Source organism: Lepidochelys olivacea (assembly GCF_965140295.1).
Source record: "Lepidochelys olivacea isolate rLepOli2 genome assembly, chromosome: 4".
Lineage (NCBI taxonomy): Eukaryota > Metazoa > Chordata > Testudines > Cheloniidae > Lepidochelys > Lepidochelys olivacea.
In genome coordinates this window covers 97,903,771-97,928,075 of record NC_140414.1, presented here as the reverse complement: position 1 = coordinate 97,928,075, position 24,305 = coordinate 97,903,771, and the positions used below count along the sequence as shown (strand labels likewise).

General features: G+C 39.3%; 1 protein-coding gene across 6 annotated transcripts in view; it reads left to right on the top strand.

Annotated features, from left to right (window-relative positions):
* Nucleotides 1–19,261, top strand: part of DCUN1D4 (defective in cullin neddylation 1 domain containing 4) — a 73,586-nt gene extending 54,325 nt beyond the window's left edge. For all 6 annotated transcript variants that reach the window (XM_084626297.1, XM_084626298.1, XM_084626301.1 and 3 more), the window contains 6 exons: nt 4,323–4,393; nt 9,356–9,447; nt 12,157–12,265; nt 14,424–14,528; nt 14,852–14,954; nt 15,048–19,261. In XM_084626297.1, the coding sequence (XP_084482423.1) occupies nt 4,323–4,393; nt 9,356–9,447; nt 12,157–12,265; nt 14,424–14,528; nt 14,852–14,954; nt 15,048–15,103 (536 nt within the window). In that variant the 3' untranslated portion in view covers nt 15,104–19,261. The remainder of the gene's footprint in view (nt 1–4,322; nt 4,394–9,355; nt 9,448–12,156; nt 12,266–14,423; nt 14,529–14,851; nt 14,955–15,047) is intronic.
* The last annotated feature ends 5,044 nt before the right edge of the window (nt 19,262–24,305 follow it).

Here is a 24,305-nt window from a genome sequence, read left to right as displayed (position 1 = left end):
GTTCTGACTACTGGAATAACTCATTCTTGGCAAGAGTTCAGTAGAAAGAAGGATGAGCGGATAGCAGTGTGTGAAACTACTTTGGTTTTCCAGTTGCTGCATCTGCAAAGGTGCTAAGAAGAAGGCAGAGAGGAGTGGGTATAGTTTTGTTCATAGTGGTGTTATAACACTCCGAGATAACAAATTTTCAAATGAGGCTCTTGTATGTTTACTTCATAGGTTTTTCTCTTTTACACAAACCCACTGTTGATACTGCCCTTTTCCTAATGTGACTTTCCCTTATAAAATCACAGAAATCTTTTTTAACCGTTGTATATTTTAAGGTGGCTGAATCTGGGGGCGGAGGGGATAATGGGAAGATAGGAAAATAAAGATGGGAAATGTGTATAATTAAATACATTTAATTATACACAAGGCTGAATATTTAAGACTGATATAAGATTGACTTTAACACAATAGTGAAGGGTCAACTGCTGTTCTCATTATAAAATCTTGGTTTTTTCAAGGCTGTTTGACTATTATTTGTATATACCTCTAGCAGTTTTCATACAGTGTATTGCAGAGATTGTGAAGTAGGAGTCTTGATTTGATTGCTGCTCTTCTTGCTGTTATATTTTCTGAAGCCTTTTTACATAGCAATTACTTTGCAGAGTTTTGCGGGCAGGGGGTTGTGTATGTGAAGTCTCCATTATGTGGTGTGATATGGTGGTGTTGCATTGTGAATAAAAATGGCATGATAATCTTATTTCAGATTTTTTTTTTAATGACTCAAAGAAGATAGTTACAGTTAATATAAACAAGTAAATTGTGCATTCGGTTCTGGGGGTGTCAATCCCATACTAGTATAATATATATTTGTTAGTCAGCTATATTCTCTCCCTTTAAAAAAAAACTTATTGTATTCTAATACAACTAAAGATTTCTTGTCTGTTTACTATTAAGATAACTTTAAAACAAATTTCTTTCCTGGCTTGAGCCTTTAGTAAGTTCCAGTAACCACTGTGTTCAGTTCACCCAGTATAGCAGCACTTCGGTACTGAGCCAGTTTCAAAAGTCTTTGTCCTGCAGTACCTTCCTTATTGATGGAATGGATAAGACAGAGTTGGTCTGGGCAAAAATCACATTGGGGAAGAAAACTACTAGAGCCTCCCCTGTGATAGTGCTTAGAGTGTGCTATAGACTCTCGCGATCTAATTTGGATATGGATAGAGCCCTCTTTAATGTTTTTAATGAAGTAAATACTAATGGGAATTGTGTGATCACAGGAGACTTTAACTTCCTAGATATAGACTGGAGGACAAGTGCTAGTAATAATAATAGGGCTCAGATTTTCCTAGATGTAATAGCTGATGGATTCCTTCACCAAGTAGTTGCTGAACCAACAAGAGGGGATGCCATTTTAGATTTGGTTTTGGTGAGCAGTGAGACACTCATAGAAGAAATGGTTGTAGGGGATAATCTTGGTTCAAGTGATCATGAGCTAGTTCAGTTCAAACTGAACGGAAGGATAAACAAAAATAAATCTGCGACTAGGGTTTTTGATTTCAAAAGGGCTGACTTTCAAAAATTAAGGTAATTAATTAGGGAAGTGGATTGGACTGAAGAATTTATGGATCTAAAGGCAGAGGAGGCCTGGGATTACTTCAAGTCAAAGCTGCAGAAGCTATCAGAAGCCTGCATCCCAAGAAAGGGGAAAAAATTCAAAGGCAGGAGTTGTAGACCAAGCTGGATGAGCAAGCGTCTCAGAGAGGTGATTAAGAAAAAACAGAAAGCATACAGGGTGTGGAAGATGGGAGGGATTAGCAAGGAAAGTTACCTTACTGAAGTCAGAACATGTAGGGATAAAGTGAGAGAGGCTAAAAGTCAAGTAGAGTTGGACCTTGCAAAGGGAATTAAAACCAATTGTAAAAGGTTCTATAGCCATATAAATGAGAAGAAAACAAAGAAAAAGAAGTGGGACCGCTAAACACTGAGGGTGGAGTGGAGGTTAAGGATAATCTAGGCATGGCCCAATATCTAAACAAATACTTTGCCTCAGTCTTTAATGAGGCTAATGAGGAGCTTAGGGATAATGGTAGGATATGGAGGTAGATATTACCATATCTGAGGTAGAAGTGAACTTGAACAGCTTAATGGGACTAAATCGGGGGGGCCCAGATAATCTTCATCCAAGAATATTAAAGGAATTGGCACATGAAATTGCAAGCCCATTAGCAAGAATTTTTAATGAATCTGTAAACTCAGGGGTTGTACCAAGTGACTGGAGAATTGCTAACATAGTTCCTATTTTTAAGAAAGGGAAAAAAAGTGATCCGGGTAACTACAGGCCTGTTAGTTTGACATCTGTAGTATGCAAGGTCTTGGAAAAAATTTTGAAGGAGAAAGTAGTTAAGGACATTGAGGTCAATGGTAAATGGGACAAAATACAACATGTTTTTACAAAAGGTAGACCATGCCAAACCAACCTGATCTCCTTCTTTGAGAGGGTAACAGATTTTTTAGACAAAGGAAATGCAGTGGATCTAATTTACCTAGATTTCAGTAAGGCGTTTGATACGGTGCGACATGGGGAATTATTAGTTAAATTGGATAAGATGGGGATCGCTATGAAAAATGAAAGGTAGATAAGGAATTGGTTAAAGGGGAGACTACAGCGGGTCATACTAAAAGGTGAACTGTCAGGCTGGAGGGAGGTTACCAGTGGAGTTCCTCAGGGATCGGTTTTGGGACCAATCTTATTTAATCTTTTTATTACTGACCTCGGCACAACAAGTGGGAGTGTGCTAATAAAGTTTGCGGATGATACAAAGCTGGGAGGTATTGCCAATTTAGAGAAAGACCGGGATATCATACAGGAGGATCTGGATGACCTTGTAAACTGGAGTAATAGTAATAGTGAGAAGTGTAAGGTCATGCATTTAGGGATTAATAACAAGAATTTTAGTTATAAGCTGGGGATGCATCAATTAGAAGTAACGGAGGAGGAGAAGGACCTTGGAGTATTGGTTGACCACAGGATGACTATGAGCAGCCAATGTGATATAGCCGTGAAATAAGCTAATGCAGTCTTGCGATGCATCAGGTGAGGTATTTCCGGTAGGGATAAGGATTAGTACTGTTATACAAGGCAGTGGTGAGACCTCATCTGGAATACTGTGTGCAGGTCTGGTCTCCCATGTTTAAGAAGGATGAATTCAAACTGGAACAGGTACAGAGAAGGGCTACTAGGATGATCGGAGGAATGGAAAACCTGTCTTATGAAAGGAGACTGAAGGAGCATGGCTTGTTTAGCCTAACCAAAAGAAGGCTGAAGGGAGAAATGATCGCTCTCTATAAATATATTTATCAGAGGGATAAATACCAGAGAGGGAGAAGAATTATTTAAGCTCAGTACCAGTGTGGACACAAGAACAAATGTATATAAACTGGCCATCGGGAAGTTTAGACTTGAAATTAGACGAAGGTTTCTAACCATCAGAGGAGTGAAGTTCTGGAACAGCCTTCCTAGGGAAGCAGTGGGGGCAAAAGACCTATCTGGCTTCAAGATTAAACTCGATAAGTTTATGGAGGAGATGGTATGATGGGATAACATGATTTTGGCAATTAATTGATCTTTAAATATTCATGGTAAATAGGCCCAATGGCCTGTGATGGGATGTTCAATGGGGTGGGATCTGAGTTACTACAGAGAATTCTTTCCTGGGTATCTGGCTGATGAATCTTGCCCACATGCTCAGGGTTCAGCTGATCTCCATAATTGGGGTCAGGAAGGAATTTTTCTCCAGGGCAGATTGGCAGAGGCCCTGGGGGTTTTTCACCTTCTTCTGTAGCATGGGACATGGGTCACTTGTTGGAGGATTCTCTGCACCTTGAAGTCTTTAAACCATGATTTGAGGACTTCAGTAGCTCAGACATAGGTGAGAGGTTTATTGCAGGAGTGGGTGGCTGAAATTCTGTGGCCTGCATTGTGCAGGATGTCAGGCTAGATGATCATAATGGTCCCTTCTGACCTTAATATCTATGAATCTATTCACTTTTCACAGTTGCTGTAATTACTGGGTACCGTGGTACAAGTTAAAAAAGAAATGAAGGATAGTGCTCATATTTTCTTTCTCTCTTCTTATGCCTTACCAGAGGTGTAAACTTTTATCATAGTTTAATATCTTCTTGTAAAGGGTAAATATTTGTATGCATCAAAAAGAAAACTGAATCCTACGGAAGTTCAGCTTACGTTGCATGAATACTTCTCTTTTACAGCAGTGGTGTGCTTGCAGTGAATTTTAATTTAAACAACAACATTGTGAAATGTCATTTGATTGCAGGAACTGATGATGTTGTAGGTCCTGAAGGCATGGAGAAATTTTGTGAAGATATCGGAGTTGAACCAGAAAATGTAAGTTTATGATTTTCCCAAAATATCCTTAAGCCACCAAAGTGAACACGAACCTGGCTTGTATCTCTTAGTCTTTTATCATCCAAGTTTGAAAAATTTTGAAATGGAAAATTGAAGAAACCGTAGTTAAATGGAGAAGCAAAAACCAGGCAGGTTTATTTTGTTGCTTTGGCACACCTTAAAATCACTTGCCTTCACTGAAAACGGGTAAATTAAACTCTGAAAGCCCAAACCTTCCAAAAAGTTAGTGTTCATTTTAATTGAAACAATCCTAGAGTTTTAATTTAGAAATGAAGTGGGTATGCACATTATTGGGCTCATATGTTTGTTTCATATTTCTGAGGGGGAAAATATTGTCCTGTTTGAAAATTTGCTAATCTCATCCACCTGATTTTGAAACACAAGAGATACAGAAAACATGTGTCTCTTACAGTCAGGAATGTCTTGTGAATTAGAAAAGACCTTTTAAAATTCATACATAATACACCTGTCATGTACAAGAAAACAGGAAAGGCTGGTTTCTTGACTTGTCTTTCATGGGATTTTTAAAGTATTAAATCTGGCTAGATAAAATTAGTACAAAATTATAAGAGATTTGTGTGAAATACAAGACACAACTCAATTTTGTAGTGTAGTGTTAGACTGCCAAATTAAGTGTAAAAATGTAATAAGAAAAGCCAACGAGGAGTTTGAAGAACAGCTCGCCAAAAACTCAAAAGGTAATAACAAAATGCTTTCTAAGTACATCAGAAACAGGAAGCCTGCTAAACAGCCAGTGAGGCCCCTGGATGATTGAGATACAAAAGGAGCACTTAAAGATGATAAAGTCATTGTGGAGAAACTAAATGAATTCTTTGCTTCAATCTTCACGGCTGAGGATGTTAGGGAGATTCCCAAACCTGAGCTGTCTTTTGTAGGCGACAAATCTGAGGAATTGTCACAGTTTGAAGTATCACTAGAGGAGGTTTTGGAATTAATTGAGAAACTTAACAGTATCAAGTCACTGGGAGCAGATGGCATTCACCCAAGAGTTCTGAAAGAACTAAAATGTGAAATTGCGGAACTGTTAATTACGGTTTGTAACCTGTCCTTTAAATCAGCTTCTGTACCCAATGACTGGAAGATAGCTAATGTAACACCAATATTTAAAAAGGGCTCTAGAGGCGATCCCGGCAATTACAGACCAGTAAGTCTAACGTCGGTACCAGGCAAATTAGTTGAAACAATAGTAAAGAATAGAATTGTCAGACAAATAGAACAACATAAATTGTTGGGTGAAAGTCAACATGGTTTCTGTAAAGGGAAATCATGTCTTACTAATCTACTAGAGTTCTTTGAAGGGGTCAACAAACATGTGGACAAGGGGGATCCAGTGGACATTGTGTACTTAGATTTCCAGAAAGCCTTTGACAAGGTCCCTCATCAAAGGCTCTTATATAAATTAAGTTGTCATGGGATAAGAGGGAAGATCATTTCATGGATTGAGAACTGGTTAAAAGACAGAGAACAAAGGGTAGGAATAAATGGTAAATTTTCAGAATGGAGAGGGGTCACTAGTGGTGTTCCCCAAAGGTCACTCCTAGGACCTATCCTGTTCAGCTTATTAATAAATGATCTGGAGAAAGGGGTAAACAGTGAGGTGGCAAAGTTTGCAGATGATACTAAGCTGCTCAAGATAGTTAAGACCAAAGCAGACTATGAAGAACTTCGAAAAGATCTCACAAAACTAAGTGATTGGGCAACAAAATGGCAAATGAAATTTAATGTGGATGAAATTTAATGTGGATAAATGTAAAGTCATGCACATTGGAAAAAATAATCCCAACTATACATACAATATGATGGGGGCTAATTTAGCTGCAGCTAATCAGGAAAAAGATCTTGGAGTCATCGTGGATAGTTCTCTGAAGACGTCCACGCAGTGTGCAGCGGCAGTCAAAAAAGCAAACCGGATGTTAGGAATCATTAAAAAAAGGGACAGAGAATAAGATGGAGAGTATCTTACTGCCCTTATATAAATCCATGGTATGCCCACATCTTGAATACTGCGTACAGATGTGGTCTCATCTCAAAAAGGATATACTGGCATTAGAAAAGGGCAACTAAAATGTTTAGGCATTTGGAATGGGTCCCATATGAGGAGAAATTAAAGAAGCTAGGACTTCTCATCTTGGAAAAGAGGAGACTAAGGGGGGATATGATAGAGGTATGTAAAATCATGAGTGGTGTGGAGAAAGTGAATTAGGAAAGGTTATTTACTTGTTCCCATAATATAAGAACTAGGGTCCACCAAATGAAATTAATGGCAGCAGATTTAAAATAAATAAAAGGAAGTTCTTCTTCACACAGCGCACAGTCAACCTGTGTAACTCTTTGCCTGAGGATGTTGTGAAGGCTAAGACTAAAACAGGGTTTAAAAGAGAACTGGATAAATTCATGGAGGTTAAGTCCATTAATGGCTATTAGCCAGGATGGGTAAGGAATGGTGTCCCTAGCCTCTGTTTGTCAGAGGGTGGAGCTGGATGGCAGGAGAGAGATCACTTGATCATTACCTGTAAGGTTCACTCCCTCTGGGGCACCTGGCATTGGCCACTGTTGGTAGACAGAATACTGGGCTGGATGGACCTTTGATCTGACCGAGTATGGCCATTCTTATGTTCTTAATAACTCACTAAACCCTTGTGGTTCATGGTGAGACTCAACTTTTGAGCTCTTGGGAAAATTATTATTGTAATTGTAATTAGCAACAGAGTTTTTAACTGCATTAATAGCTGCAAGATAAGTGATTGACTAGGTTGCAGGCTTTAATGGCTGATCTTCCTTTCACTCTGTTTCCCAGGGACAGTTGTCCTGCACTTTATCCCAAATGTATCTCAAAAGTGGTGTCTGAGTTCCTGAATTAAATCTCCTGGTATTTTTTCCCCCAAACCTTCTTTCTCACCTGGGGGAATCTAAGCTTCATACCAGAGATCTCAAAAAGGTCTTGAGTTTTTGTTTGGATAGGACTAAGCTATTTAGAATTAGTCTATGTTTTTTGGATCTTTTGACATTTATTCTAGAGAGTTTCATTTTCACTCGGCATCTATGGGTATGCCTACGCTTCAGGCTGGAAGGTCTCAATTTCAGCTCAAAGAGACATACCTGTGTTAGTTCTGATAGAGCTTGTGTACTAAAATTAGAATGTAGCTGGGTCCTGCAGGCGGCAGGAGGGGCTAAATACCTTAGCTCAAAGGACAGGCATATCCTAAACAGATTAGACTGTGTACTCAGATTTGTTATATGCTACTTAGGGTGACCGTACCTGAAGTTCTTAGTGCTAAGGCAGCAGCAGCTGCAGCCTTGAAATATTTCCATTTTGAAAATCTGTAGGACTGCAAGCTGGCTTTTCATTTAGACATTTACTTGACACTTCTCTCTAGATTTGATTTCTAGATTTCATGCAGGTTGTAGAAGAACAATTCTGCAATCTTTGTTTAATTAGAATTTACCAGCCCATGTTCCTGTGGACTGTGCTGCATGTTATACTCCCCCAAGTGGGAGTAAGCAGTGACCACCTTAAAGAAAAATAGTAGATTAGCAGTAACTATGGTTTTTGAGGATGTTGGCTCTGCATAGTTGTGCTACCAGCACACTATCCCCTGTTCCTCAGAGCTCTTCCCTCATGGGACCCTCGGATTAAGTGGAAGGAATTGAGGCAGTTGGGGCCACGTGGCCCTTTTATAGCCTTTAGCTCCAAATGTTTCATGTGTGAGGCCATTGGGTTGAGCCAACAGCTGTAGTGTTTAATAAGCTTTCTGAAGTTTTGCAACACTTGGGAGGCACAATCCACAAGTGAGATATACAGAGGCAGTGCTCTCTTGAAGAACCATAGTAACTGACAAACTTTATATTCACAGGAGAGCCTTTATGCTGTAATAAATCCTACCTACAGCTAGGTAAAGGAGGGTTTCAATCACCTTAAATTACTTTAAAGTTGGAGTCAAGAGTTGGACCACTCTTTATGTAAATAGTCATTGCTGTTTGTATTACAGCAGAATTTTAGGATATGTCTGCACTACGATAAAAGACCTGTGACACTGCCTCGGCCGGCCCAGATCAGCTGGCTCGGGATGCCGGGCTATAAAGTTGCAGTATAGACTTTGGGGATCGGGCTGGAGACTGAGCTCTGAGACCTCACTAGATGGGAGGATCATAGAGCCTGGGCTGCCTAAGCCTGAACATTTACACTGCAGTTTTATAGCCCCGCAGCCCAAGCCAGCTGACCTGGGCTCTGAGACTCAGCATTTCTTGTTTTTTATAGCAGTGTTGTCGTACCCTTTAGGGCCCAGTCATGCTACATGCTGTTCAGGCAGTTCCTGCTCCAAAGTTTAAAGATATAGTTCAGTGGTCCTCAACCTTTCTGTGGAAATAGCACATTCCTATTCCCAAAAGACTGTGGCGGGCGCCAAACACCCCGCTGCCGAAATGCCACCAAGAAGCGGCAGCAGAAAGAAACTTCGCCACCAAAATGCCGCTGAGAAACGGCAACGCTTCTCGGCGGCATTTCGTCGGGCGGTTCTCCTGTGGCCGCGCTTGGCGGTAGCATTTTGGCGGCGCAGTGTCCTGTGGGCAAGAACAGCTGCCCCAGTGGGTGCCATTGCGCCCGTGGGCACTGTGTTGGGCACCCTGATGTAGTTTGATGGGCTTTATACATAGACTTAACAAATTGTAAGGTAGGATAGAAAGAGTAATTTAATACAGAAGTGTTTCTGAATAAATGAGCAGTGTACTCAATTTGTAGAACTTAAAAAAACATTATTTTAATTTTTCAGTAGTAGGAGTTTCAACATCCTGCCTGTTTCACTCATATTTGAATGGTTCTTCCTCTAAACTGAATAAAAAGATTTGGCAAGCGGTCTAGTAATAACTGTTCAAGAAATCTGTTGTCCCCCTTCATCTTAATATTGTCTCCTTTTTAAATAGGTAGTTATGCTTGTTCTAGCTTGGAAATTGGATGCACAAAACATGGGTTATTTCACATTGCAAGAATGGTTAAAAGGAATGACATCGCTGCAGTAAGTGCCTTTTAAAAGGTTATAAGTCCTAATTTGCTGTGGTAAATGTAATAATGTCAAATAATTTTTTGTCCAAAAAGACGTGTTGGATTAGTGCAGAAAGTCAAAGACTCTGCTCTGGAGAGCTAGACATAAATGTTTATTCTCGACTGTCTACAGCAAGTATGGCTCAACTGCAGACATCTTTAAACCAATGTGTTCTTGCAGTTATGCTGTGCATACTTTGCTGACTAAATACTCATGGCTTAAAATGTCTGCACATTGGGCAAAATGCTCATGTGAAGAAGGGGGGTTAATATGTTCCAGACTGAAGGAACAAGTCATCTATAATCAGGTGCTCTTTTGCCTCACCCCACTCCAGATCAGACTTCAAACTTTTCAAGTCTTAACCAAAATCACCTCTCCTTGAAGTTGCTTTATTCATACAACGCCGTATCTCAAACATAGTGACTGTTCTGGATTCTAGTCTGTTCGCACAAATTATTCCCACATGCAGTTTAATTGCAAGGATTCTCAGTCACTCCTTGGCATTCTTGGTTCCTTACAATACCTACTTCCAAACGCACTTCTGTAGGAAACCCTCCAGCCAAGCTTCCTCCCCAGGCTTTTTTCCTCTTGGGGCTCCTCTTGGCAAGTCTGGTCTATCCCACACCCCAGATATGTCTCTGTCATTTTAGAGTAGACTAGTCTGTTCAAGCCCCAAAGTTTCAGAATCAATGTGGATTTGTTAGGCCACATTGCCAGGCTTTTTATAGCATGCAGGGTTTAACACATCAGTAGCAATAGGCTTCTTCAGTCTCATGAGACCATGCATATGTGCCCCAGGGAGGTAAAGAATTTACTCAATTGGTTTTATGGCAGCAGTGGCTGAAGAGACCCACTTGAGAGACAATCACTGATGCATCTGTCACATTTAAAGGTGATATTTTGATCCTTTGGGCTCTGCCTTCTGCGAGCTCTTTTCTCCTTTGCTAAGCCGGACTGCTTCATCTCGTAACTGTGAGACCTTTGTTAAGATCTTGTTTCCAAAAGCTGCAGTCCTTAGTGTGATCTTCCCAGGTATCCACATCAGTGTCCATTTCTTTGAGGTCTTGCTTGCACACATCCTTGAAACACAATTGTGGGCGTCCTTTGGGTCTTTTTCCAGATGCCAGTTCACCTTAGAGGATGACGTTTGGGATGTGCTCATCATTCATTTAGCACACATGCCCAAGCCAGTGGAGGTGTCTGTATGTGAGGAGTGTTTGCATGCTGGATATGCTGGTTTGTTTGAGTACCTCAGTGTTGGTGACTCTGTCCCTCCAGGAGATTCCAAAGATTCAATGAAGGCAATTCACATGAAAACTTTTGAGCCTCTTTTCCTGATGAGAATGTAAGGTCCATGCCTCACTCCCATACAATAGTGTGCTGATAACACATGCGCAATACACACAGATATGTCTCTGTCTTTGTGTATTCTGTCAGTTTACTGTCTTGCTCAAGTCTAGATGTTGTTGTGGTGGCTTTTCCAATGCGGATGATGTTGAGTTCCGTTTCAAGTGAACTGTTGACTGCAATAGTGGACCCCAGGTACATGAACTTGTTCATCGCTTCAAGTTCATAGTTGTTGATCTTGATGGAGTGTGCTTCTTCAACTCCTTGGCACATTATGTTATTCTTTTTAGGCTTATGGTAAGCCCAAAGTCTTGGCAGCTTTGGAAAAACTGTTCATGAGGTTTTGGAGATAGGCTTCTGGGTGGGTGGTCATTGCTGCATCGTCAGCGAAGAGGAGGTGTTGGATGAGGACCTCCAGAGTCTTGGTTTTTGATCTGAGTCTTTCAAGATTAAACAGCTTTCCATCAGATCTTGTGTGCAAGTAGATTCCCTCAGTTGGGAAGCCCAAAGCTTGTTTCAGTAGCAAGGAGAAGATGATTCCCAAACAGAGTTTGGGCAAATACACAACCTTGCTTGACCCCACTATGAATTTGGAAAGTCTCGGAGAATAAGCCATCGTATTGGACTGTGCCATACATGTTTTCATGGAAGAAGTGAATCATGGTTAAGAGCTTGGGGGTGGGGACATCCAACCTTTTCTAGAAGCACAAATAGTCTGCTTCTACTGACAAAGTCAAAAGCCTTTGTGAGATTGATGAAGGCTTTGTAAAGGGGCCTTTTTTTCCCTCTGCATTTCTCTTGTAGTTGTTTCAGTGAGAAGATCATATCAATAATAGACTTTTCGGCTCTCAAGCCACACTGTGTTTCAGGATAGATTTTGTCTATAAATAACTGTCAAATAACTGCAATGTTGTGATAGTAGTCAAAGCCTTGTAAGGAGAGGAAAATTGCAGTGGTGTAACTTAAATCAGTTTTTATATTGGTGCAAATCCTGTGTAGATGCTTTTACTTCAATTTGAGTGGCTTACTTAGGTTTAACTTAAACCTGCTCCCAATCAAATTAAACTTAAAAAAACTCCTACTCTTAAACCAAAATAAGAATGTCCATACAGGGGTTTGCACCAGTTTAAATAAATCAGTTTCCATTCACACCTTAGGTTAAACTCGTGCAATGTTCTTGTGTAGATAAGCCCACTGATGTGTATTTAACTTTCATGGAGGATGCATATAGAGGTGGGGGAATGAAAACAAAGCTAAGTATATTTGGGATATCTTTTTCTAAAAGTTCAGATGAAAATCTAGTGTTGGATTATAAATAGCTTCTCTTTTTTGTAGATGTGATGCAACAGAGAAACTGAGAAATTCCTTGGATTACTTGAGATCCTTATTAAATGAGCCTACAAATTTTAAGCTAATTTATAGATATGCATTTGATTTTGCACGGGTGAGTAGTCCAGGACTCAGTCTGACTTTTATTATTGTTGCTTTCTGTGGGTTCACTTTCACATACAACAGCTACAAGTTTGGGACTAGTTGTTCTCAGGATGCCAGTTAAGACTGCTTCCAACGCACACAAATGTTCACTTTTTAAAATTGATTTTGTGTGTTTCCAGATACTGTGTATGCCAAATATCAACATTGCAGAGGGGGAAAAAAGGGGGGAGGAAGGATAGTCCAGTGGCTAGTGTTCATTTTGGATGCAGTAGATCACAGGTTCAATCCCCTGCTTCACTAAAGGCTTCCTGTATGATCTTGGACAAGTCGGTTGGGCCCTGATTCTATGCCTATTGAAGTAAATGGCAGTTTCCATTGACTTCAATCACACAGGATCAGTGTCTTGGTCTCTATGCCTTAGTTCCCCATCTGTAAAATAGGAATAGTACAGTAGAACCCCATTTAACTGAGCCTCTATTATCTGGCTTTCCATATTAATCGAACCACCAGCTGCCTGGGGCTGACAGTGGGTCTCAGGCTGTCAGCTTAGATTTCACCAACCAGTTATCAGGTGAACTCCTCAGACACTATAACAGCCTTAACAAGGAGTCTCAGACAGTCCCTTTGGAAACTCTGATCTAGCTCAACATCTAGGGGGGCATACCTTTGTGATAGATGTTCCCTTACACCAAGAATCACAGCAATATTCAGGTTACTCCCAGTCCCAAAGGACCAGGCACTTACACCAGGTCAATTGCACCTTAGATATCACACCAAAGACAGTGCTTGTAACCAATCCTATAATGACTATATAAAAATTTCTGAAATAGGAAAAGGAAACAAGAGAGTTATTTACAAGTTAAAGCAGGTAAACATATATACACAAATGAGTTACAGTCTTAAGTTTTAAAAAGTAATAGAAGCTTCTATAATAAGCAGGCTCTATATGTCCTTTAGGGCTAACCCAGGCTCAGCAGCTGAGGATCTCTTGCTTATACCTGGAAACACTTGGCCATCCCAGAGTCCAAGCAGCATATAGATAATCAGTTACTTCTTGTTAGGGGTTTTATTCTCTTCTTCTCATATCCTCTGAGCTGCAAACTCAGCTGATGGAAGGAGTCCACTTGCATTACTCATCTTCACAGGGAGGACAGCAGGACAACAAAAGTCTTTTGTCCTCTTGTTGATGGTATGTAGGGAAATTCCAGTTGCAGTGTCCCACAATAGATTGTATGATATTGAGGGAACTTTCCTTTTGGGGAGGTGTAACATCTTCTCTTGAAGATCAGCCCTTCATGCTAATTAATGTCTCTCTCCTGTCTGGTGATTTACAGAGTCACAGGAGCTCACAATGTAACTGTTCAAATTTTGCTTTACAGTATGGGATACAGATGTTATAAGTGAGATTAATGCATGTAGAACTCAGAAGCATCCAATAAAATCTAAACACTAAATACATTCTTAGAGAATTCTAATACTTGTTTTAATAATACTAAGAAACAGGTGAGCCAGACTTATTCCAGCTATGTATTTGTCAGTGTTCAGTTGAGACATGGGGACCATGAGGAAGTACAGGCGAAGACCAGGTCTTCCAGAAAATGTTGAAAACTTGCAATAATGACCACTCATAGAATTACCCAACTTGTCAACATTATAAATATCAAAGAGAGGTGACCTAAGCAACTGCAATAACAGGAAAGGTGTTAACCTTGTTTGTCACTGAAAGAAGTGTTTCTGCAATATCCTCTTAAGCAGTATAAAGGAGGTGAATGAAGCAAAGCTAAGGCAACAGCAGGCTGAATTTCCACCCAGAAGACCATGTGTCGACCAGATTTTCACTCTTTAAGTGGCTGCTGCTTCCAGAAAGTTCTGAAATTGTACCCCAAGAGTGGCTGCTTCATCTACAGTAGGGATCCTTGAACTACAGTTAGTATGAAAAGTAACTGGTCTTTCTATAGCATGGCCAATTGCTGTAAAGAAACATAAAGTTTTCATTGGGAAGTCTTACTTTGTTGTATATGTTAAAACAATACAGCGCTTAATATACAGGTTGCCTGCAATTTAGCAGTAGTTTTCATGATGTGCCAAGAGTGAACAGTGATTTAACTACTGGTGCAAATGAGAAATATTGAGATACCATTTTAACTTTGTTTCTTCCCTTCCAACAGGAAAAGGACCAGCGCAGCCTAGACATAAATACTGCCAAGTGTATGTTAGGACTTCTCTTGGGAAAAACATGGCCTCTTTTTCCAGTATTCCACCAGTTCCTAGAGGTACACAACAAAGTTTCAGTTTGAAACAGATTTATGTTTTACTTGTTTTTTCTCTGAAATATTAATATTTGAATGATGATAGTACTAGTAGACGACTGAATTATGACTCGGTGCTTATTTTCAAAGTTGTCATTTTGTAAATTCATAACACTTAAAATGCAGCGTCCAAGCCCTAAAACTACACTTTCCATTGGTTTAGAGCTTCAGTCATTATCCTTTGTTGCATTTGAGTTCTATTAAAAACCTGCAAATTTGAAGTGATTTTTTTTCACATTGTAAACCCCAACATTGTTTTAGTAACTTACACTTCTTATCTTAAGCAGCAATCAAAATACAAAGTTATCAACAAGGACCAATGGTGTAATGTGCTAGAATTCAGCAGAACAATTAACCTTGACCTCAGTAATTATGATGAAGATGGAGCATGTAAGTATTTCTTCGGTTTTCTCCATATGCCCCAACTCCTGCAGCCCCTCTTCCAAGATTTATGTAAAATACAATTATTTAATCTCTCTACAGGGCCAGTGTTGTTGGATGAATTTGTGGAGTGGTATAAGGGGAAACAGATGACATAGGAGTTTACTATGCACAGCCGCTCAAGAGTCACTGTTACCACAGTTGTCAACCATTAGCCATAAACTGCTGTTTGTATCAAAGCGCATGCTGCTTTTCTTGCACTGTATCCCTTTTGCAGGGAACTTTTGGTGTTTGCTATTTAACAGGCCAGCTATGCTTGCTGTGTAGCATTGTTCTCTTTGAAGGCTGCTTTGCATTTTGTATTTACACTACAGATTGGTGAGCTTGCCAGCATCCTCACTGTGATTATGTGTATATTGCTGTCTAAATTTTGTATATGTGTATAAAAAAGCTTCACCTAGGGATTATTTCTGGAGAAATGTATTGTAAAAATAATGTTGTGGCATATTTCTAGTCATCTTCAATGAACATGTAACTTCTAGTTTTTGTTTTTCATTTGGTCTCAAATGTAGCATTTCAGAAAACAAAATTAAGACTGTTTGAACATAGTTATCATGAGGAGGAACTGTTGGCAGTTCTAATTTTACTGTTTAAGATGCCAATTTTTGAGACAAGGAGAGGTGCATTATGATTTTCTTCACAGGCATATGTCAAACATCACTTTTGTTTAGTAAGAAGTATTGATGTCTTTTTTATTATTAATATTATTAAAATTGTAATAGTTGTACATGCCACAGATGATTTCCACTTGGAGAAGAAAGTACTGGCTTTTTAATGTCAAAACTGCAGTAGTTTGAATATAGGTACAAGTGAACAAATTAAAGTACCTTTTAAAAATGGGTTTTAGACTTTTGTAAATTGCCTTTGGCATATTCCTTTTATTTTTGGTGTACCAAGACTGTTCAAACTATGTTGCTACAAAGTAAAATTTAAACTTTTTATCTAAAATTAGTGTTTAGTTGGGGAATTAAGGCTCATTATTCTCAGCCAACAGTTAAACCTATGTTTAGTTTTTGTTTGTAACTTTAGTTAGTCTTTCCCATGCTATAATTTTGTGTTTTTAAGTAAAAAATATATCGAATAGTGAAAGCTTAAGTACTTTCATGCTAGGGATTGGATTTTCCTGGCCAAATGTCCATTGCAGGCAATGGGCATATTAAACACCAGCATTAAAAATTTAAATATACAATACCGTTAGTAAGGGCCACTTCTTAATTTCATGAATTTGATTATTTGTATAGGAAAGTTTTAGCCATTTATTTGAGGAAAATGAGTGACTGGGATGTGTTTTAAGTTCTGTATTTTGTCATGTCATCTTTGACTTCCGTTTCCTAAAATAACATCAGTATTAATTTTTTTTAAATAGATTGTCATAGTTTCTGGTGCTATTAAACTTATTTTGGTCCCAAAGATTTGTGAAAATGGTCCCAAAATGGTATATTTTAACAAAATCAGCCACTGAATATTTTGGAATAAAGCAGTAACATTACTTTGCTGCAGAAATATTTTTAAAGGTATTAGCAGTTTTGAAACCTTTCTAGATTGTGATCCAAAAAAAGTACCTTACGTTGAATGTGAAATTTTCAGCTGTACTGAAAGCCCTATTCTGCTCTTACTAAAGTCACTGATACAACTCCTGTTTACTTCAGTGTGTGCAGAATTAAGCCTAGTTGACCAAAAGCATACTAATCTTGCAGCTCTGGACCAGAGTCATAGTTGCTTTGCTATTAGTGGTCATTTTGTGTTTTAAACTTGTTTTTTCCCTAATTCAGCCACCTGAGACAAAAGTTACATATGTATATCCAGTATATGCACATATACTGCCTTCCCCCACCATGTTTTGTCATGGGATTAAAAACAAACAGAAATCTTAAATTTCATAGGGACAAAGCATACATAATTGTTGCCTGTTTGTATGCTGTTACGTTATAACATGACTTACATGTTTGATGCCAGTTTGCACAAGTCAGTAATTAAATGGTGTGTGGTATTTAATGTTTACAATAAGTCTCTTATTAAAACACATGTGTTTTAATAAGACTTCTAATGTAAATGTATATATTGCAGTGAGTATAGCCATAGGGAAAATATCTGTGGAGCTACTGGTTTAGTTCTTTTAAAAAGTAAACTTGGAAGCAATATAGCTTGTAAAATTAGGCTAAATAGTGGTTGCTAAAAAACTAGGTAAAATACTATAAGTGTTCTTACATGTTAGGCTAGTTACAATTCCAGACAAGTTTTTAGCACAGTGGCACAGTTAAAATACAAGATTTGTTGCATAATGAATTTTATATGTCATGAATAATCTGGCTTCCAATAATGGAGGCAGAAGCCAAAGAAACTTGTAATCATTATTATAGATATAACTGTCATAATCAGGGTCAACAGAAATCTGTTCAGATCACTCAGATGTTTTTTTGCAGATTTTACTGTGTTTAACAGAATCTAAAATTTAATTACCCCCCCCCACACACACACACATGCACTTTTTATGGATACTTGTGCTGGGTAAATTGATAATATACTGCTCTTATTTGCTTTGCATACAGTCCATGGGGAGCAGGGCCCAAGGAACTGGTTATTGTGAAACAGGTTAATAGTGACTGAAAATACATACTTTTTCATCTGCTTCCAGTTGCCTGTACGAGTCTCTTAAATCAAACCACTAACATAGCTGCAGATAATTTTCACTTTTGTTGGCATTTACAGTGTAGAGGCCAAAAAAAGGAATGGACCCAAGACTGAACTAAGCCTATCCATGTTGACTAGTTAATGTATGGAAACTTGCACTCCTGTTGCTTGAGCTGTATTTGGTCTGTGGGTAAACAGAGGACTTAATTCTTCATGCCTTTTGGTGATAAATCTCAAAAGCACTACCTTTTTTTTTTTTTAAACAGTGGGAACTCCCTAAACAGTTCACTTTGCTTTTTGTTCTGTACACTTTTCTTTAAATGTAATGAAATGACTGGCACTTCAGTTTATTCCTTTTTTGGCAGGAGAAGATGCACAAAATTCACCAACTTCTTGGCCTTGAAGCTAAATCTGAGACATAGGTCATTATGGCAAAGTATTGCAAGTTCTGTACATGTTTTTCTGATGTAAAATAATTGTGTAGTTGCGGTTTAATGATTTGTGTGTTAACTTTGTTTGGTATTAAAGAGAAATGAGGCAGTGAGTTGGTTAGTGAGGAAATTAGTACCCAGATGCTACAGTGCTTGGCACCCTATAAATACTTAAGATTGGTAGATGATGGGCTTTGTGAGAGTTCCTTATTTAATAGATTTTAAGGATAATATTAATTACAGAAAAACTTAACAATATCAGATTTACACATATGATTCCTTCTATCGCCAAATAGACTAAAACAATCTAATACTAACAGTTGGGAACTTGCTCCATTTAATCCTATGTATTACCTTTATTGCCTAGTCTAGATCAACCTACCCTTTTCTTTCTTTAAGGAAGTCTATTCAAAAAAGTGGCAGCTCCAGTTTTCAGTCTAAACAACCTATTTTAATGTTTTTTAAACTACAGTACAAATTTGGAATGAATGCATGTAGTGTATTTTAACCCTTTAATCATTAAGTTTTTGACTTCTTTTTATAGAGAACTGTAGTTTCCTGTTACATCACATACTCATTGTTTCATTATTTCATCACAAGATGTGCCTAGTGCAATCAATTAGTGAGACCTGGCATGGGGTACTGACTTAATGTTCTGCAGCCTTGTTTTTGGAGGGGTAGAAGTATACCTCAATTTTGCTAGGATTTTTCCAGATTTCTGTTGGCCCTTGGTCACAAGCCTAACCAATTGTTAAATACTCTTTGAAGTTTATACAGACAGCTTTAAAAGTTAGCTTGTGCCCCTCATTTTAATTATAACTGCTAAAATACCTCTTATAAGCCTTATACTTTCTCCTTTCATATTGTTGTATAAGTGTATAGAATCTATCCACCAACTAAACTGTAGGTTATCTGTAAATGAGACCAAAATGTGGGTTGATTTTGTGTTATCACAAAATAGTTTTTACTGATATTGCTGTTACAGGAACAGCAGTTAACCTATAACTGTGAATGCTTTTATGTCTTAGGTATTTGCATCTTATATGAGGTGTGCTAAAGTCCTGTGATTCACAACCTGACTAAAGAACTGTTATGCCACCTTACCTGAGTTCAGCTGATTGGTTTTTAGGTTTTGCTGGAGTTAATGTAAAATGATATCCCACAAATAAACGGTATTTGTGTTGGTTTCAGAAACTGACTTCAGATTTTTCTGTGGCTCATATTTCAAATATTCGCTCATCTGAACTTGCCACACAAGGTGTTGGTCTAGAACTGCTTTTACTATTGAAGTGCAGTTGCAAATCTGTTTTTGAGTTAGTGACCAAAAAAATGCAGAGAAAAATGACTAAGGTTGAGGCAGATTTGAGAGCTCTATTCTTCCTTGACTGGATCTTTAGCAGCTTTTTAAGGTATGGTTCCCAAGCCTCAACACTTTTCAAACTTATTTTAAAAGTGATGAAACTTGTTCCAGAGAAGCAATGCCTCAGATATATTTGAACTAATAACCAAGGGTGGGCTTGTTTTCTACAGTTTAAGAATGTAGGCTACTGCTTGTATTTACTCGCTAACTTGAGCCTTGGTCCTCTGTAGCAACAGTATCTTCATGCTACTTCCCAAATAGGCTTGGGGGAGCAATTATTTATTACAAGCATTTATTTTACAAATATATACAAACTCCTGTCAGGGATAGTCTAGATAATACTTTGTCCTTCTTCCATGCATAGGATGGAAGTAGGTGACCTATCAAAGTCCCTTCTAGTCCTGCATTTCTATGATGCTGTGGATACTGTCTTCATAATATCTGGATTCACTGTGTATAGCTTAATTTAAGGCAAAAAACCCTTTCATATGTAAGTGACTACAATGATACACCATATTGCTTGTCAAGCTCCATGACTTTAAAGAGATTGATCAGAGAGACCTTGTACGTAAATCAAATTATCAGGGAAACCTAGCTGGCAGTTATCAAAAACCTAGGGCAAATAGGTGAGTGTTCAGAATGTGGCCAGGTTATGGTGTATGCGTACTGATGGCTGTTTGTATTCTGGAGCAAACCTACCCTCAAACTCAAAACTCCAGTACTGTTCATAATGAACAAATGCATGACAGGGAGAGCAATGACACCTTGTCCCTTCCACCCGCTTACCTGAGCGCAGAGAATCCTTGTCCGGCTGCATCACTGGAAAAGGGTAGGTCTGGAATAATAGTCTAAAATAGAACTGCAGATGCATCTAATAAAGTGAGATCTCCTCTATGCCCCCAGTGGATAAGACTTCTGTCTTCAAGCAAGAGTTCAGACAGTTAATGCTCATGCTGCTCTTAATGGAGCCTCTTTGTGGACAATCTATTTATTCAGTATCAACAGTGTATGCAGTGACTTACAGCTTGCTAAATATAAATGTACAGCATTAATTATGCCAGTATAGTTGACAGTTAAAGCGGTATAGCTCCCTTACTGTGGATGCAGTTATACGGATATAAAGGTGCCTTATTCTGGTATAGCCTATTACTGTACAGGGACAGGAATAAGCTATACCAGTATAACTGTAGCCAGGCGGGGGCTTACTGGTATAATTTCTGGTAAATCGTCTCTAACTGAAAGTTATACCAATACAGTCTTCAAGGTAGATCAAGCTTTACTGGGCAAGCAAGGCTTGAATTCTCATTTGGCAGGTTTAATATAAGAAGAAGAGTTTCAGTTCACAAAGGGATTCAGTTCTGAGCAGAAGGGGAGTATAGAAGAAAATGAGTGGAAGGAAATAGATGGAATAAACATTGAGAGGGTTAGGCTAAATGAAATGGTGGGGGGAGGAGTAAGAGCTATAGGAAAGGACAGAGCTCAGGACCTTGAAGAGGGGGAAAGTAGCTTGAACCTGATATGGAAGGCAAGAGAATGTCAGTGAAAGGACTCTAAGGGAGCCTCATGTTAATATGGTTAGAGCAGCTAAGGAAGAAAATGATGTTAGTGGCAGTATTTTAAATTGATTGATAAGGAAAGAGGAGAGGCAAATAAGGCTGTTGCAGTAATTGAGGGCAATGCATAAACAAAGGTTTTAGTAGTAGGGATGGAGAGGAAAAAACTCTTAGAGATGTAGAAGACTCAGCAGGATTTGGCAACTACCTGGATTGGTTTGGAGGAGGAGGGGAGTGTGTAGTTTGCAAAATAAGATGATGGGAGGGTAGTGTATTTTTATAGTGAGGGACAAAGATTCAGGCAGAAAATTTCAGTTTGTGGTAAACTGAGCTTGACTTGGGGATGGAGTCCAGAAAGGAAACCTGTATTTGAATCATCGGCATAGAGATATGATTGAAGCTCTGGGAGTGCATGAGATTACTTAGATAAAATGTAAAGGGGGAGAAAGACAACCAAGGGCAGAATCCTGAGGGATGCTAAAGTGGAAGAAGGGAGAGCCTAGGAATCACTAGAAATACTAAAGGATGACGGGAGAGAGATAAGAGAGCACAGCATCATGGAGTATGGAGAGGTCAGCTGTTAGAAGTGGCAGAGTGAGAATAGATGAGAAGCCTTCATATGAGGGAGATCACTGGTGTCCTTGATAAAAACAATTTCAGTGGTGTGGAAGGAAAATAAATTGAATTTCAGGGGATTCAAGAGAGTATTAGAGAGGAAAGTAAGCAGTGAGAGTAGATTAGTGCTCAAGATGGATGGTGCTAAAAGTTAGCTGGACTTTTTGTTTATAATTTTAAGTTTTTTGTTTTGATTTAGACCTTGTTTTGGGGACTTGCCAGCATGGTGGGTGTCTGGACCCTTCCCACTACCAGGGACATATAAGCCAAAGTCCCCAGGGATCAAACCTTGTGCAAGTAGCAGGAAGCCTTTAGTTGATAGTGACGCTCATCCCTGCTGCCTCAAGTGTTTGGGTGAGGGCCGCGTTAGAGGTAGGTGTTCTGTTGTGGCTTCAAGAGTATGACTATCTTCAAGGCCACCTCAGTCATCTAAGGGAGGCTCTTCCACGAAACTTTTCTTAAATGCTTCACCAGATATGTCAGCTGAAAGAGGTCACAGAGGATCCCCTGTCTCCAAGACTTGCCTGTGAGGTCTAGGGAATTGGAGCCCCAGCCTCAGAAGCACAAGCAAAAGTCTGCATCTGGCTCCTTAAAGCTTGGGATGTGGGATTCTTCCTATAGTGGTTCCTTCAGATAGTAAAAGTAGAACACGCACTTCGGCTTACCACTCCCCAGTATCAACTCGCTCAGAGAGACCTGGGCTGTTGACTCTGGTGTCCACTCAGTTACTATTAAGACCTAGTTACTTCTACAGTGGTAAAAGATCAGGCTTCTCTGATCACTGCAGGTCAGCAGCCCAAGTTAGTACAGACTATGCCAGAGGCTTACACCACAGACAGAGTGTTGTTATGTCTGTCAGTATGCCACTGTCTTTGGTCCAGGGTGAGGACCCTTGCGCTTCACCAATGCAACCTTCTAGATTGTTGGCACTGATCACTTATCCATAGCTCCACCTGCCTCAAGCTCAGTATTGCCACCTTCCCTGGGGCCAGGTCAGGATCCCTTGCACTGAATATTACTGGCAGCCAGGAAGTCGCCCATGCTGCCTCCAGTACTGTACTCCAGACATAGGTCCCAAACAAGACCACAGAGGACTCTCTCCTGGCACTGTGTGATCTAGTTTTCTGGGTACTCCAGGTCATCGTTGGATGCTGAAGTTGACTCTCAGGTTTCCCAGTACTGAGAGTCTGAGAGTCAAGATCCCACTGTCATCACTGTTCTCATTGCCAGGGCTTGGAGAAGGGTCCACTCAGGCCTTTAGGAGACTTGGGCTGGGCAAGCCTGAAGCCTGGTACTATACCAGCCCTCCCCCCGTCTCCAGTGTCTCTATTGGTTGCTTTGGGGGAAGCATCTAGATATACAGCAATATGGTATATAGATCAAGCATTTTCTCATTCAGTTCTTGTCTAAGCAGACCTTATAGAGAACAATTTTCACTACAAAGCTTCCAACTGTGTTGCTGTCCTGTTTTTTTCAAAAATACCAAAAGCAGCTATGGTAGCAAAGTTAGTTTGTCAACTTATCTAAAAAAAAATGTTTCATCAGAGGAAGACTGCATCTGATTCAGTGGCATGGTGCCCGTGACTCGTTGGCTAGGAATTGTAGCAGTGGGAGTGGAATCAGTTACTGCATTCCTAACAACTTTTTAGCTACCAGCTTCCCACTTCCAAACCTAACAGTGGAGAGAGAATGGGTTCTGATTATTGATCTGTTCTAATACAAATGTAAATGAACAATGAAAAAAAGGATTTCCCACTACTCAAGCCTAAGTAAACACAAGGCTTGTGAATACAATTGAAAGAAAGGCAAAAGAAACTAACAGTACAGTGAGATGGGAAAACACCTCAGTTGAAGCTAAGAACTGATAACAGCTGGTGGAAGCCACCAAGAGTGATTACTTCCAGCTCAGCCACAATCATATGCTGTGAAAATAGAGGCACCAGAGAAACTCAGAATACCTGAGACAACCCAGGTATTGGTGGATACAGTACAGAAAAGTTAAAACTCAATTCTTCATTGGCCACATAGGGGTGCAAGAGGATCTGTATGAATGCCTGTAGAATCATTGTTCACAGTGCCATCGGAGAGGTCATTAAGAGCACAGTTATTTGTGGACAACTTAATTGCCAAAGTCAAATTCAAATAATACTTGGCTGAAACTGCTACGTAACCAGTCTCAGGAATAAATCATGATAGTGGTCATGGCTGAGAGAACCAGCCAGGTAAATACATGAATGAAATAAAGTATGACTGAGAGAAAAAATCAGATGAAGTAATATCTTTTACTGGACCAACAGAAGTTCGTTGAATAAAAGAGATTACCTCACCCACCTTGTCTCTCTAATATCCTTGGACCACCACAGCTACTACAATACTGTGTGTATGACTGAATAATTTACTTTGAAAAAGCACCTCAATTTATTGATCAGTTAGATTAGAAGTACTATAGTGGAATAAAAGCAGAGACAAAGGGAGTATTTTCCAAAAATTTATTTTGGAGACCTAACCTTTTCCCTCATTCAGCTCAGGTGTCTTCACATTTACTGGATTCAGTGATACGTTTTATAATACTGATACAGTTCAAGTTGGGCAAAAATATCTGCTAGGCCTCTTCTGCAGCTGTTGGTTTTCTCCAAACTCTTCATAGAATCATAGAATATCAGGGTTGGAAGGGACCCCTGAAGGTCATCTAGTCCAACCCCCTGCTCGA